The sequence below is a fragment of the Vidua macroura genome, chromosome 4 (assembly GCF_024509145.1).
Source record: "Vidua macroura isolate BioBank_ID:100142 chromosome 4, ASM2450914v1, whole genome shotgun sequence".
In the NCBI taxonomy this organism is placed as follows: domain Eukaryota; kingdom Metazoa; phylum Chordata; class Aves; order Passeriformes; family Viduidae; genus Vidua; species Vidua macroura.
In genome coordinates, this window is record NC_071574.1 from 26072335 (window position 1) to 26087487 (window position 15153).

Genomic DNA, 15153 nt, shown 5'->3' on the forward strand with positions numbered 1-15153 from the left:
GAGAAAGAGGAAAGGAAGGGATAGAAGACAAATCAAATTTGCTAAGCTTTTGCAGGCAAAGCAATTTAACAGCACAAACCAGAATCTGACTTGGATACTGAGAAGTGTTCTCTCAGAATCAGTGGCACTTCTGTTGGTAGAAACAGCAGTAGGAGCTGCTGTTACATATTCCCTTTAAAGAAATGTTTCTGCAGAGAAGAACGTAAGAAATGTACAATATCACTCTTACGTTTCGGAGCTGGCACAGAGACAAAGTCACAGTTGTGTCATCTAGGAGGGAACTTCTATCTCGTCCTTGCCCAAAGCTCTCACCATCTTCTAACAAAAAGCTTTAAAAACAAGAACAAAATAATCAGGTCATTTTATAACACAGGACTTGAGCTAGGAAAAAAAATCTTACATCAAGAAGTTTCCTCTTTAAAATAAAGTATTAGGTCTTAGAAGTATACTGTATTGACTCTGCATGGCACAATATCTGCTATCTAGGGAATGTATAATAACCTTAAGTTATTCAGACAGCTTTTCCTGTGAAATGGCACATTTCAGGTTTTCTATAACTTTGCTTTGCACATAAAGAAAGAGTTATGAGATACAGGATTAATAACCCCTTTTATTCCTTGATCTCGCACAGAACAGGCGAGAAAAGCACACAGAAAAGCAAAAATAAAATATTCTCATCATACAAAAGGCAGTTCCCATCATGACAAAAAACCCCAAGCAAAAGTCTGACCTTTTCAGTTGTAGTCCATCTAAGGATACAAATGTATCCAAGATAGAGTGTACAGAAATTTTCCATTATGATATTTTTTAAATAGACCACATGAAACAGTTTTTCAGAATTTAACCTAGCATTCTCAGTGTCACTTAGAGATAGATCACATTTCTGAAATGAACTCCTCATCTTCAAGATGGATAGTATGATGGAAAATATTAGTCCCTCAAAATTGAAAAGCACCTGCATTCACTCATGGGCAAAGAAATAAGCAACCCCTCAAAAATCTCACACTGATTTTGATACCAAAATAACACTTAAAATCTATTTCCACTATTTTTCTTTTAAAAGATATTGCATTTTGGCTGTACACATACTTCATCTGGTTTTTAAACACAGAAACAGTAGATTGTTATATATGAGCACCTAATTATGCTATTAAGATCAGATCATAGGATTAAAACATTGATGTTCTACATAAAATTGCAACATGTGCAGCAGTAAGATAAAAGTAGCAATCACTAAAATGCTGTTACGGAGTTCTAAGTCATAAAACAAAGCATTTTGAAAAAAGTAATTAGCTGATCTGCTGAATAACTGAGTTCTCCATGCAGTACTGCTGCTCTGTGAAAGGGAATTCAGAATGTGAGAATTCGCTACATAACATTAAATTACAAATATCCCTCTGAAGCACAGTGAGACATTATTACTAAAACTTAATGCTATTGCAAAGTGTGCAAAATTTAGGGACTCCCATTTCAGTATTTTCCACTTCACTAACATACTTTCAAATCTCAGAAAGCAATAGGTAGGTGACAGATACAAGGCATTCAAATAATGCCTTAAACTGGGTAAGAGGGAAGTTTCCTTCAGTTCAAGAATGCCATTTTCCGTGTTTTTCGCATCTACAGGTCTTTAAACTAAGTATGTTCTCTTGCAATTACTAGTGTTCTCCATCCATCCATCCATCCATCCATCTCTTTAAAGTGCTTTCTCCATCCTTACTTGGGAAGTGTGCAGATAGGTGGCTTTGATCGAATTATTTCCTTGTTGACAAGTTCTTTCTCCAAGTCTCCTCCAGCCAAACACCAGAGATAATAAACCTCTTCAACTGATCTTTCTGCTAGGTAATCATTATCTTCATCTGTTGGGAGAAATGACACAAAAATAAATTACAGCCTTTTAGGCAGTTTGTATTTCTTTCTACAACTCTAAACACATACTGTTGAAAAAAAAAACTGTTCTGCTCGAAAGGTCATAACCTTAATGTGAAGTTAGAGGAAAAGTGATCTTTCCTTTGCAAGTGCTCTTTAGGGAGATTTAAGGAAAGAAGTAATTAAAAATGCAGATATTTCTGCAGTTTGCCATGAACCCCTTACATGAATACCTTGAGTGTGGATTTTTGCTTCCCATGTGTTTTTAAAAAAAATGTAACAGTGTTTTGTACATAGCACTAAGACTTAAAATAAGAAACAAGTGATTCCTACTGAGTAGCTGTAATCGCTCTTCCCTTCATATATCACACTCATTCTAACAAGGCAAAAAATCTTTGTCTAGATGAGATCTTCGAAACATCTCCAAGTTCGTAAGAAATAAACTAATGAGGATTTAAGAGCCATAACATTTTCAACATACTGTAGTTTAAGACTTAGAACTTTAATCTTTAAGTCCAGAATGTGACCTCTTTCACAAAGACTTTCTTTCTAGTACTTCCAAAAATCACCTTAAGTTATGATCTAGCAGAATTCAATTATACATAGCAGAAAAAAATGACCTTATACATGCATGTGTCCAAATTCTGACACTGCTTTGGCAACATAAACTTGAATACCAATGTTAATTTTACCCAAGTTTGAAGCATAAAATTAAGACTTGACTCTATTGGCTTGCAGACATCCCTCAAAACATGTTTGTCCATTTCTCCCTCCATTAAACAACTTATTGCATTAATCTAGTGTTGTAACATTTAACAGTCTCTGTCAATAATTTGTTGGAGAGAAAACGCAATAACACTTTCTTTTCCTTCCCCCTCCAATGACATTTATCCCCCTACCTGCTTTTACCTTTACATAATTGACTTATGTCTTCAGGTAGCGTTAAATTGGCACACCTTGGAGAAGATGAGAACAGACCAGCAGGTTTGTGGAAGGGAGGATATAGTGGGGATACTTCACTGAATAAACTGTCATGTAGCAATTCCTCTGGAGTTGGCCTTAAGAGAAGAGGATAAAACAATTAGAGCAAAGTGCTCCCAAAAAAACTGCATTTCAGCAAAAAAGGTCGCCAGTAATGAATATTAGCAAGGTATTTTAAATTATATTGGGTTTCAGAAATTCTAATAGCAAAAAAATGTCTACCAATGTTTTTCAATTCATGCAGCACAACAAACTAGTCTGTTTACAGCTCAAATTCAGACCTCTAATTCCTCTCTTTTAAACACTTAAAAGCAAAAAAATGAGAATTTCTTATAGGTAGCCCAAATGTCAGTATTTCAAAAAAAGGTTCAGCAATAGTTCTAATAATTTCATAGTAACCCACAGAGTTCACCAGGCCCTTGGACTGAATACTTGCCTCTTAGAAGGCTGGAACGTTAGGCATTTCTTCAGTAGAGCTATGACATTTTCAGAAAGGTCCTGGAACATAAGAAAAATATGGAGGAGGTCTGTTTATTACTGTCTTAATTCAGCAAGTCACTTGGCTCATACTTAAGTTTTAACATATAGGAAATTCCTTTGAGGGCAATAAAATTCACACCTACGCACATGAGGTTGGCCATGTGAGACCAAAATTCTGGGGAAGCAATTCTTCTCACCTCCCAGTCTTACATTTAGGGGAAAAAAATCTGAAAAATTTGCAATGTATGCAGTCTTTTACTCATTTTTCTAATTTAGATATTCTGTTCCCTGCTGGAAGTAATGCAGTACCTCACCACTTCCTTCTGCTAACAATCAGAACTCTTTCATATAATGTCCCAAAATATACAGACACTAAAATTCAGTAATCATTTTTGTGGGTAAAGAAAAGTTGAACTATATAAACCTACACTATCAGAATCTGTAAAGTGGACCAGAATGAAGATTTAATTTCTGGAAGAAAAATACTTAATCACCAAAACTTTAAAGAAAATTTATAGCTTTTTAAACTATTCAGTGTTAACATTTACTGAGACTGACAGCAATTTTAAGAAACAATATTACCAGTGCTGGCTATTTGAAAGGATCTTAGATATGTACTTTGGACTTAAAAATTTTTCATCATACTGCAATACAGTAAGTGACCAAATGAATTAAAAAAATAAATATGCAAAATACTATGCAGCAATAATAAAATATTCTGGGTAAGACAGCATAGAAGAGCAAATGAGTTTCACAAACCTTAATAATATCAAGGCAACCATGTTCTTCAGCCAATACAGTTACAATATCATCTACACAGCCTTTGGAAAACAAACAGAACAACAAAAAGTTAAAGATTATTAATAAAGTGATAACAATTAAATAGGATAACAGATAAATGCCCACGCAAATAAAAAGCACTTAATTTTGGCTTTTTACTGATGCTGCCACATCACTTGAAAGTGAATTATCAAAATCAGAAATGAAAATTTTTATAATCTATGCAGACAGAAGCCTAGGAATGTTAAGTAGCACATCGAAGGTAACAGTGAGTATCTACTTACAGGCCTAGCCCAGAGTGTCAGTCTCTGCCAAATAAAGTAAAACAGTCTTTCAACTTATAAATAAAAAAATTTTAAAAATAAATCCTTGGAAGAACTCAAGGGTACCTACATGAATCTTGAAGTAATTTTTGGCTCTGTTGCTCCTTGCATATAATATTAGCAGTATTTTAGAATTTCTTGGCACTACTTTATTGAACAAATAATTCCCAAGTCAAGACCTGAATGCTTTTCAGCAGATAAACCAACAACTTGAATTCAGATTGAAGTGTATGGAGATGCCTCAGGAAGCCTTGTTACCAAATCCCCAAAGCAGTCAGAATTTCAGCACTCAAGCGCTAGCTGCTGAATGAAAAAGATATTTCTCCTGAGAGCAATTAATTTTAACAGTATTGCTGTTTGCTCTGGATAATGATAACTTACTGCTTCAATTTGCAAACTCATGCCTTTCCCCTTCCCATGGTTTATACATAAACACCACCAGAAATCAAGTTTTAAAAACTGCAAGGATAGTCCCACTTCTGGACTCATCTACATTAAGCCAAAATTCACTTGTGCAGTGATGTTTTATAGTTTGAAGGTGAAACCAGAGACAAAAGCCTGAGTTCACTAAAGTACTTCTCATCTCTATTTCGGTCTTCCTATTTGAGTCCTGCTTCTCCCTACTTGGCCATTACTACACAACCATTGTAGGAGATAGTTTTCCTCAATTCCTAACTCATTTCAGAAACCTCCTACAACACAAACCAACAAATAACCAGGAAAACAACCATCATTCTTGAGGATGTCTTCTTGTCTTTTATTTTTCTATATATCTTTTATATATAAATATTTTTTATATATTTTATATATATTTTAAATATATATTTTTATATATAAATAGTTTGCCCTTACTCCAATATACTGCCAGCTCTTCCCAAGTTTTTTTCCCTGGCATCTAGCTCCATACTTTCCCTAGAGAAGCAACACTCTACAAATGTCTATTTAAATCTGTAGATGAAAGATGACAAAGGTAAAGTGCTTTAGGTCTGACCATCATAAGCTGATTAGTCCTGTAAAGCTCTTAATCATAGAGCTGCTTGGAAATTTGAAAAATTGATTTTGTGCTACTTACCTAACATAAGTATAAATTTCAATCTTTCTGCTATCTCCAAACTCTGAAATAACTTTCTCCCCTAAAAAACAACAAAGTCAAATTACACTTGAATTTGAAAGAAACAGTTACTACATGAAAACATTTAGATAACACTGTATCCCATCTTTATACAAAACCAGTGAAATAAGCTTCCACGTGTGAATTTTAGACATATCAAAACTATATGTAAGAACAAAAACCCTTATTTATCCCAACTATGGCAGAAACAGTTTCACATCATGATATAGCAAATATGTATCACTGATAACTTCTCTTAAATGGAACTGCCTTGCAGCCAGATCCTTGTGGCTCCACAGGTAACTATCCTTCATAGTTAACACATATACCAGGTATCCTACATACTGAAATGCATGCTATTCCTTGAACAACCAGTACTGTCCAGGTAGGAATGCTAGTATATTCTGATATGTGGGTTTGGGTGATGGGCAGGGTGTCATTAACCCCACATTCAAGAGCAATCAAGTTAATGAAACTCTTCCCCAAAATCAAGTCAAAATCAAGAGAATTATTCTTTTACATACCATGCAAAGCTCAAATAATATTATACCAAGAGACCATAGATCTGATTTAGGGCCAGAAGGCAGAGGCTTCTCACACTGGGTGTGATCACTTGGTTTGCCTATTCCCTGTGCAATTACTTCAGGTGCCAGATATGATGGGTACCTAGAAAGATGTAGCAACATTAGATACTATCCTTCTGTCCAAAAAGTGTGACTTCCCATTACACAATCAGAATAATTTGGCATTCTGAAAAACCAGAATACTGCCTATTTTATTCAGTCAAAATCTACACATCACAGCAAAATTTCACTCCAGCTTAGTGTTTACTACAGAAAAGGTCAAATCCCAATCACTAGCTCTGTCATTTTGTGAAACAAAACCTCAGCTTTCAAAGTGGTATATTTACATATTTTAGGGAAAACACAGATTGAGTTTCAGCATTAGGATGTTAAATAAGTGTCTCCTAGGCTCATACTTTGGGAAGGTGGCAGTCGGTTTCCACTGATAGTGTATTCCCATCAAATAACTTTTGAATTTGCAAAAAAAAAAGTAACAAAAAGCATTAAGGACATATATTACCTTCTACTAGACGATTTTAAAATAATATTTTCACTATTCTTTTTGTCAACACTTCAGTATAATACCTAAAACAGTATGCAATCACGTTTTGAAAGGAAACATCAGTTCCTTTTGGCCATGTGTTTAAGAATCAGCACAGTATTTAATTTGAAAACAACATGATACCTCAAAAACCAAAAAGTGACAAAAATGTCACTGCAACAAAGCAGTGGTTTGTAATACAGTATGATCACTTGAAAATTAATCATAAAATTATAAAGAGATAGAAACTGTACATTGGTGGGCAACAGTGAAGCACTGATTGTGCATTTTCCTAAATTTGAAATTAGGATTCCAAGTCATAGGGAAATATTAGTATCTGAAGGCAAATCTAGGGAATAAAGACTCACATCACAGAGTTAGGCTAACATGCTGGCATGGTACACATTCTCTATTTTTCATTCATCTCACCTAGTCAGATGGCAATCTCTTTAGTGATATTTTCAGAAGCTTCTGTATAAGGGGTGATCTAAATACGATTTATTTCCTGAAAAATTGAGTCTTTGATATATTTGTATTGCGTAGCTACATCCTTACCCTATAGGAAAATCAACATCAACACCCTGAGCAGTCATGTGGTAGAGTCCAAATTTAGCCAACTTCACATGTCCCTGCAAAGGGAAAAATAAATGATCAAGAGCAGCAGAATCCAACATTGGAAGAGTCTGTGTTCAAGTTAAAAAAAGGTAAAAACAAAATTAAAAAATAATTTCAAACTGCGTTAGCTGTCAGAGGACAGAAACCTACAAAAAGCACCTTCTTATGTTGCTGCCTCATCTCTTATGCAGAAGTTATGCATCTTTTATGCAAGTTAAAGAGGTGTTTATTTCTAATGCTTTTACTTCTCAAGAGCATTAAGTAAATCACTTTCCTTGGACCACATCAGAACTTTTTAAGCTACAGCATTATTTTCAGTAAATTAAAAAGGCTTAAATACTCCACTGAACATTTTTTCTGATTGAAAGCTGTTCAAAATCCTGTTTGACTCCCAGAACTCCCTAAACATGACTAATATTCCCACAGCTCTTTCCTTTACCCAGCCTTGCTTCTGCAGACCTCCCATCTATTCATTACCATCTTGCTCTCCTGAACAGTATTAATACGTATTTTAAACAGTTTTTCCAGGTACTTTCTTTTTATTTGTGAAGACAGAAAGCTAACACCCAAACAACAAAAAATTAGGCATAGAAGTTAAACTGAAGCCTTATTTCTGCTGAATATTGAATTACACTCAGCCAGCCTCCAGATGGTGCAACAGAGAAGGCTACATCAGAAAGCTTTCTAAGGGCAGGAAAGAGCTTAGAAGTTTATTGTCTCACAGCATTCTTCTGTTCTTTTATTGATTTTAGGAGTATCTTAAAATCCTAGAGTACTTTTGCATGTTAGAGCATTATTATGATTTTCATTTGTTTACAAGCATATAAAATTACGTGTGTTCCTTCTTTTTGGTGTTCCTTATTTTTGTCCTCTCCTTTCTTTGTCTTCCAAGGGGAGGATCTAGTTATTCTACCAAAACTGAGTAAAAAAGGATTGACAGAAGAGTTATACAGATAGGTTAAACGCTTTAGCTGCTGGTTCTGATGAAGAAACTGCTCTGAGGAAAACAGCAGCTATTAATTTCTCTCAACTTTTATGACCATAAATTGTATTCCTCTCTGCCAACTCAATACTCTGTGGTAACAGAATTGACAGATACTTAAATTTGAATATTTTAACATGAACAAAAAAAATCTTGGTTTCTTAAAAGGCAAGTATCATATCACCATGGAACACAAGAAATATTACTGACAGCTAATTAGCCATGAGAAGTATTCTTCTATTAAAATAGCTAGGAAGGTTTTGTGAGTAATGAATGATGACAAGTGGACTTAAATTACCACTTTGAGAAGAGAGAAAAAGTGTGGTTTGGGATAGAATAGAAAAATAAATTTGGCAAAACATTTGAAACTTAAGAAATGAGGGAAAATTGTAGTTAAAAAAAAATAAACAAATCAAACAACTTTCCAGAGCTACAATTTTTTTCCCCATTGAAAGGACTCTGACTGTCCAGTCTCCATCTATGACAAAGCACAGCACTTGTTAGCAGCAACCAAACCCCTAGATTTATTCCTGTACCTTTCGATCCAAAAGAATATTGCAAGGGGAGAGTGCTCGGTGGACCATTCCATGCTTATTCATATATTGCAAACCTTGCAAAACCTCATATGCTATGCATAAGATCCTTGAAGAACTGAAAAAAACCAAACAAACCAACAACATGTTATAGTGAATGCTTTCCTTTTTAATCTGTAAAAATGTAGTGTTCCACAGATATTCCAAATAAAAGTGAGACATTTACAATTCCAGAACAGTTTAAGGGACCAGCATTGAATATGGTGGGGTATATTCAGTGCCATACACACATCTTCTCAAAATTCCACAACTAGGTTTCTTCACACTGAACTGGTCCTTAGGAAGTGTAGAAAATGCTGACAAAGTACAAAATACTCTCTTCAACAGAAACTCACCTAATCGGGAAATAAGAAATCTCAACCCGCTCTTATTTTTATTTGCTCTTTTTAAGTCTCCTACTGATATTCATAAAAAAATTCACCTGAACAAAAGGTTTTCAAAACTCAGTAACTAGAGCTCATTCAAAGATAGCAGAGAGGCCTAACTAGATTGGACCTATAGTCTTCAGCCATCTCAAAATCTAAAATAAGAAAAAAAAAGGCAGAAATCTGCATTTTCAACACATTTTGTTTTACAACCTTGGGAATAACAACCTTACCATCTTTGTAGAGAAACAACAAAGCTTACCATGCAAAACATTTTGACATAATTACGTATTTTGACAAAAAATACCATTTCCTCCATAGACTGATAGTCTTAAAGAGGAGTTTCTGTGAATAACTGGTCAGGCATTTGTACAGATCACCATAAAAGGCTTCCAAAGTGCACTCTAAATAAAAACAAAAGACACAGATCTCATGTCTCATGTCACCTAGAGAGATTCCATTTAACTTTCTATTCTTCCTCATTCTGTCCACTCCCCCTCAGCCATTTCAGGTCTTTTTGGTAGCTTTTCCTCTGCAGGCACTGGTTTTTACACAATGTCCAAAAATCAAAGCATATCTGCTTATAAAGACCTAACTTTACATCCTTTTTTTTTTTTTTTTTTTTTTTTTTTTTTGTATTTCATTACTAAAGAATAACATACAACATACAAGTCTTAACACATAACATACAAGCCTTCTGGAGGATATTCACCACGTTCTCTTGCTTATTAAAAACTTCTGTAACTGAAAAATGAGAAGGAGTATTTCAGTCTGATGACAGCAACAAGCCAACTATCTGACTAAACACCAAAAGTAATTTATTTATTCAACTTCATCAGCTTCTATTCATATCTGATGGAATGACAAAAATTTGTTTTACAAGAGTAAATAGCTAGATTTTGACAAAAGTCACACAACAAATTCTGAGACTAGTGCAACACAGAAATACTGAAAAAAGCCATGACTAAGTTACCCTGAATGGAGCTATTCTCTAGATTCTCCCCTTTTTCCTAGAAGAGCTCTGTACTAATTCACAAGTTGTGAATATATACTTTTAAGATAAATTTTAAGCACAAAGGGCATAGATTCTAACATGTCCATGGTGCTGTATCTTAGATCATAGTATTTGAAAGTGATTCTCAAGGTCTTAGCAATTTGATCAAAACCTCATGGCTAATAACCACAAAACCAAAACAAAACCCCACAGGCATTTAGCTCCTCCCACCCACAAGTTAAATACACCACAGCATCAGACCCTATTAGCTGTGTACCTTTCCTCTCAGTCATTCTTGGGCAGAAATATGAATGTAGTAAAAAAAAAATTACAAGTCTGCAGCTTTCTTGTATATTTTTTTGCCTTCGATGCAAATACTAGGAATAATGGTGGCAAACAGAATCCCCTCTCTCATTTTCTGCCCAGTTTTGTAAAACAAAACATGAAAAATAAAAGATGGAATATTCATGTTTCCAGTAAGGAAACAACTGTACGTGAACAATTAGTACATCACGAGGTATTCTAGCCTAAACATTGTTTCTCTGTGTTAAAAAAAAAAAAAAAAGTAAATATGGCATATAAAAAAAAACAAACAGAAGTAACAATTAATAAAAGTGAAATTTGGTAGCTGTTTGCTGGAGGCAGGCAGTGTGCTCTGCTAGCACCAGGGGGCCTCACACACCCATTTATTCTCCATGTTCTCTTGCAATTCTTTAAAAAAACATCCCAAAACTCGGGCAAATACATGAAAATACTGCTTTGGGATTCTTTGCTCTTCAAGATAAACCCTTCCCATCATTCCAACGACCAGGAACACAGGAGTGGTAACTATTTTTCAATGTGCATTCAATGCTCAGTGCTCTTAAGCTCTTGATGCCATCCTGCTGGGCAGAAGTGTTGAGCCAAGTACCTCACACTGGTCGTTCAGCAGAGAGAGAACTCTGTATAGCAAGCTCTGCATTGTGCTGCTGCACCTTGTGTAGCTCTTATTTATTAGGGAAAACACATGGTGTGGTTACAACCCATGAGATTTGCATTTAATTCCAAAGGACCTGACACCTACACTTACTGCTGTTATCAAGCTCAAGAGATTTCTCTCCTTTATACTCCCCAAGGCCAAGTTCAGCAGATGTTCCCAGCCTCACTGGAGATCACTACCAAGGCTGTCCCCTTGCTTCAGTGGGCCTCAGCTCTGTCCCAGTTTCTACAGCCACTGTCAACACCGCAAGCATTGCATCAGCCTTCGGCAAATGCAGAAGACACACTCCTAAAGCTGCTTCCAGGCTGCAGTGTAACTTGACTTTGAAAAAGCCCCCGTAAACAGAAAAAGAAAATGTTGTTCAAAATGAGGAGGACACTTATAAAAATCCACTGCTGGTGGGAAGCTCTGAGCACATTCAGAAACTTTTTTGTCAATTAGCTGGAAGTCTGTTTTTCAATAGACTAGCTGCTGTTGAACTACAATAAATTTAGCCCTTTTTAACTATTGGGTCTCTTGAACTGCAGAGGTATCAGTACCCTCCTTTAGCAGGAGGCTGAGAAAAAAAACAACAGCAAAAGCACTAGAAACAACACAGGAGACGAAGTTGCCAAATATAAGTGTGGCAGGTTTGACACCAATCACACCATGGACCTAAGGAGGGCCATAATGGCAGCTGTGTGGCATGAAGCTGCCTCTTCATCTCAACAGCTGATGATCATGGTTGTGACTTCATATTACAGCAAAACAAATCACTCCCCTGCTTAAGGCAATACTATAGGATGCAGCAAGTAAAAGCAAAACTGTGAGATGCACTGGAATTTCCTAGCTCTTCCAAAAAGACTTGTTTTAAGGTTATTTTCCTCCCTGCCAGCAAGAAAAGAAACAAAATTCTTTGCCAAAGGAACACATATTCAAGAAGCTGTCTGCATTTTAATCCTCAGTCTAAATACCAATCTATTCAGCTGTCTATTCATTCTTCTCTTCAAGAGAAAGGATTGAACACAGGTATAAAAATCAAACTGGTTAAATTCAATGGTTGTCCTGGTTTGGAGAAGAACCAGCCATGAAAAGCGGTCATTTTGTGTTCCTTCATACTAGAAATCATGAATTAAAAGACTGTAAGAATTAAAACCAATACCAGATTTGGGGCATATAACTTGAATGCATAGAAAAGGAAGCACTCAGGAGAACTGTATTCCTCCCTCAGATCCATCCTGTAAATAGGATGAGGAAAAAAAAGATCTCTACAAGTTGATATGAACAAGTTCAGCCAACAGTACAAAACCCAGCATGGTTAAGAGGCATGTGCATGGCATTTGTGGGTGGAGAGAGAAGGGAAGTCGACTTAAAAACCCACAAAAAGGAGGATTGTTTTATTACCTCCAGAACTTGTCAGACCAAAAGCTATACCAGACAAATGACTAATTTCCACACTGTAATAGTACACAGGTGGCTGCATTGTGCCTTCACAAAAAACATTACCTTTTCCACTTAGCAGCCAGCCTGATCTCCATCTATTGAGTTCTTATTGTTAAGGACACAAAAACATTTTCTGGAAGTTTATTCAGGAATAATGAACCTAACCTGTCAGGAAACAGATGTTTCAGCAGAGTTTCAATCTCTTGTGGTTCTGCAAACCCACTGATGAAATAATCAGATTGCTTAGGAGACTGTTGTCATTTTTGGATTCAGACAGGTTGGGTGGGGAAGAAAAGCTTCTTAGTGCACCCACTATGCTCCCTGATCCAAATGAGAACAGCTTCTGGGCCAGGGTGAAAGGGATAGTACTAGAAGAAGTTGGCATACCCAGAGTCTTACCTTTTTCAAAAGGATCAGATTTTAGCAGAGAGAGTGAGAAAGATGGATTATCAGGAAGCAAGTAAAGACAATAAGCCCTGAAAACAATCAGGGTATTGGAGAGCTAAGAGTGAGCATACTCACCCCGTAGGGACTCAGCAGTACCTGGGAAGAAAGTGTTGATTAGAACTGCCTAAGCCATAGTCAACAGAAACACAAGATCAAACAAAATAATTGCTTTATTTAGAAATCAAAAACTTTATGACAAAAATGTGGTATGCCTGAATTCCTGCTAAAATAACCCTGACAATATTATCTATATATTATTCAGTTTAAGTGGCGAATTTTTAACTTATAGTTTGTAATTAATGGGAATGATAATGCAGCTGCTTGCAGAAGTGGGAACTGGACTCCAAGACAGGCTGCTCTAGGAACAAACAATTTATTGCAACTAATTATTTCCATTTTAAACAAAATTACTGGTCTTCCAAATCCTAAAAATAGTCATATTAGCTCAGACTAGAAATTATTTCAGACCACTATCCTTTAAAAAAAAAAAAAAAATTAAAAAAAAAAAGCAGGTAGATGCCTAGGAGAAAGGGAATACAGAGCAAGCACATATGATATTTTCCTGGCTTCCAACTTCCTCTAATCCAAGATTTCTTATGGGTGAAACAAAAGTTTGCCTCCTGAGCATCATGTCTGGTAATATCATCTACTAGATCCTGTGGCATTCCACAGCCATCAAGAATTCTGTTGGTAAAATCTCCTTGTTATTTTATCATTGCTTGACTCTGGAGCAGGAAAACCAATTGTGGAAAAATGCATTTGACAGCCAGCAGCATGGTAGTTGCTACATACACCACAGACTGCTGAAAGGAAAATAAAAACTACTTCATGCATGACATATTGAATACTGAAGAACAAGAGGACTGCAGATCACACAGTTGGAAATCAGAGACGGGTGGGGTCAGGAGGCTTGACTTATTAAACTGTCTGATCAAAAAAAATCCAACATGAGAAAAGAAACAATGGAGTGATGAATTTTCAGCATTCATGTCAATATAATGGAAGTTACAGGTTTAAAGGAAAATCCAGTTTCCCTCCAGTTTAAAGGAAAATCAATGCCAATCCGCACACAAATTCACTCCATTATTTTTAAGAGAAGTGCATTCATGGCATAAACTGGAAATACATCTTCTCCATCTTTTCATATTAAACTATTTTACTGTAGCACTGAAAAGAGTAATTGAGTATCTCAAAAGATCTTCCTGTCTTCTTACTGTGTTCTGTCCTTCCTTCTAGACTACATCATCTCCCCTTTTGATGCAGAGGCAGCTATTACAGTGTAGGTAATCAGTACATAGTGTTTGTGCTGGTTTTGCAATAATTAATTGTTGGTGAAGAATGTGGGCATCAATCCTGCTACCTCTTGTAGGTGCACTGGCATCTGGCCAGTGTCAACCCATCACATTTATGTCCCTGTACAGCAGGACCTGTACAGCAAAAACAGCAGGCTGGAGCAAAATGAAGGCAGGAGCAAAATCTTGAGGAAAGGAGAAATTTTTCTGGCTGTTTCAAATATATTTGTGGTATTTTTAACTCGTTATGGCCAGTTGTAAATTTAATTTCCTTTTATGCTTTTGTATCAGTCAACACAGAGCTCCCAATCCAGTTTTTAAAAGGAAGAAAGCTGTGCCTGGGAAGTACATTCAGTACTTAATGGACTATTTTGAATAAGTACGTTTCATCAAGTGAAGTGAACAGAGGCCCTAACAGAATCTGAAAACAAAACAGGACTGGTATCAGAAAGCAAGCCTCCTTCATCATCTACTTAACTGCACAGAGTCCTGTAATTTTGTAGGTACTAGAGATGTGTATGTGGATTAGTACTAAGTCATGACTTTTCTTAGGAAGGCAGAGCAAGACCAAACAGAGCAAGAGTATGCTGATGATACCATGTTTCTAAGTTTCTCTTTCCTCAGACTTAGAGTTCATGGGTACATACACTGCAATGCATGCTTAAGTAAGTCCTTCATTAAATCGGTGCATCTTGTTCTAACATTGTCATATTCCTGTAAAAAGTCAACTCTAAAGGAAGAGAACCTCAACAAGCAGGAGTCTTGCGAAGCTTGTAGCACTGATACACAGGAGTGAAAACATGGGTTCCTCTCCCAAAG

At 36.1% G+C, this 15153-nt stretch overlaps 1 protein-coding gene across 1 annotated transcript in view; it reads right to left on the reverse strand.

Moving 5' to 3' along the window:
• Window positions 1–15153, reverse strand: part of TBCK (TBC1 domain containing kinase) — an 88572-nt gene that overhangs the window by 57849 nt on the left and 15570 nt on the right. Inside the window, exons 4-12 of the mRNA XM_053976490.1 lie at window positions 8779–8893; window positions 7201–7274; window positions 6066–6207; window positions 5503–5563; window positions 4087–4148; window positions 3284–3345; window positions 2776–2924; window positions 1718–1856; window positions 230–329 (exon numbers count right to left, since the gene is read on the reverse strand). Of these exons, the coding sequence (XP_053832465.1) occupies window positions 230–329; window positions 1718–1856; window positions 2776–2924; window positions 3284–3345; window positions 4087–4148; window positions 5503–5563; window positions 6066–6207; window positions 7201–7274; window positions 8779–8893 (904 nt within the window). The remainder of the gene's footprint in view (window positions 1–229; window positions 330–1717; window positions 1857–2775; window positions 2925–3283; window positions 3346–4086; window positions 4149–5502; window positions 5564–6065; window positions 6208–7200; window positions 7275–8778; window positions 8894–15153) is intronic.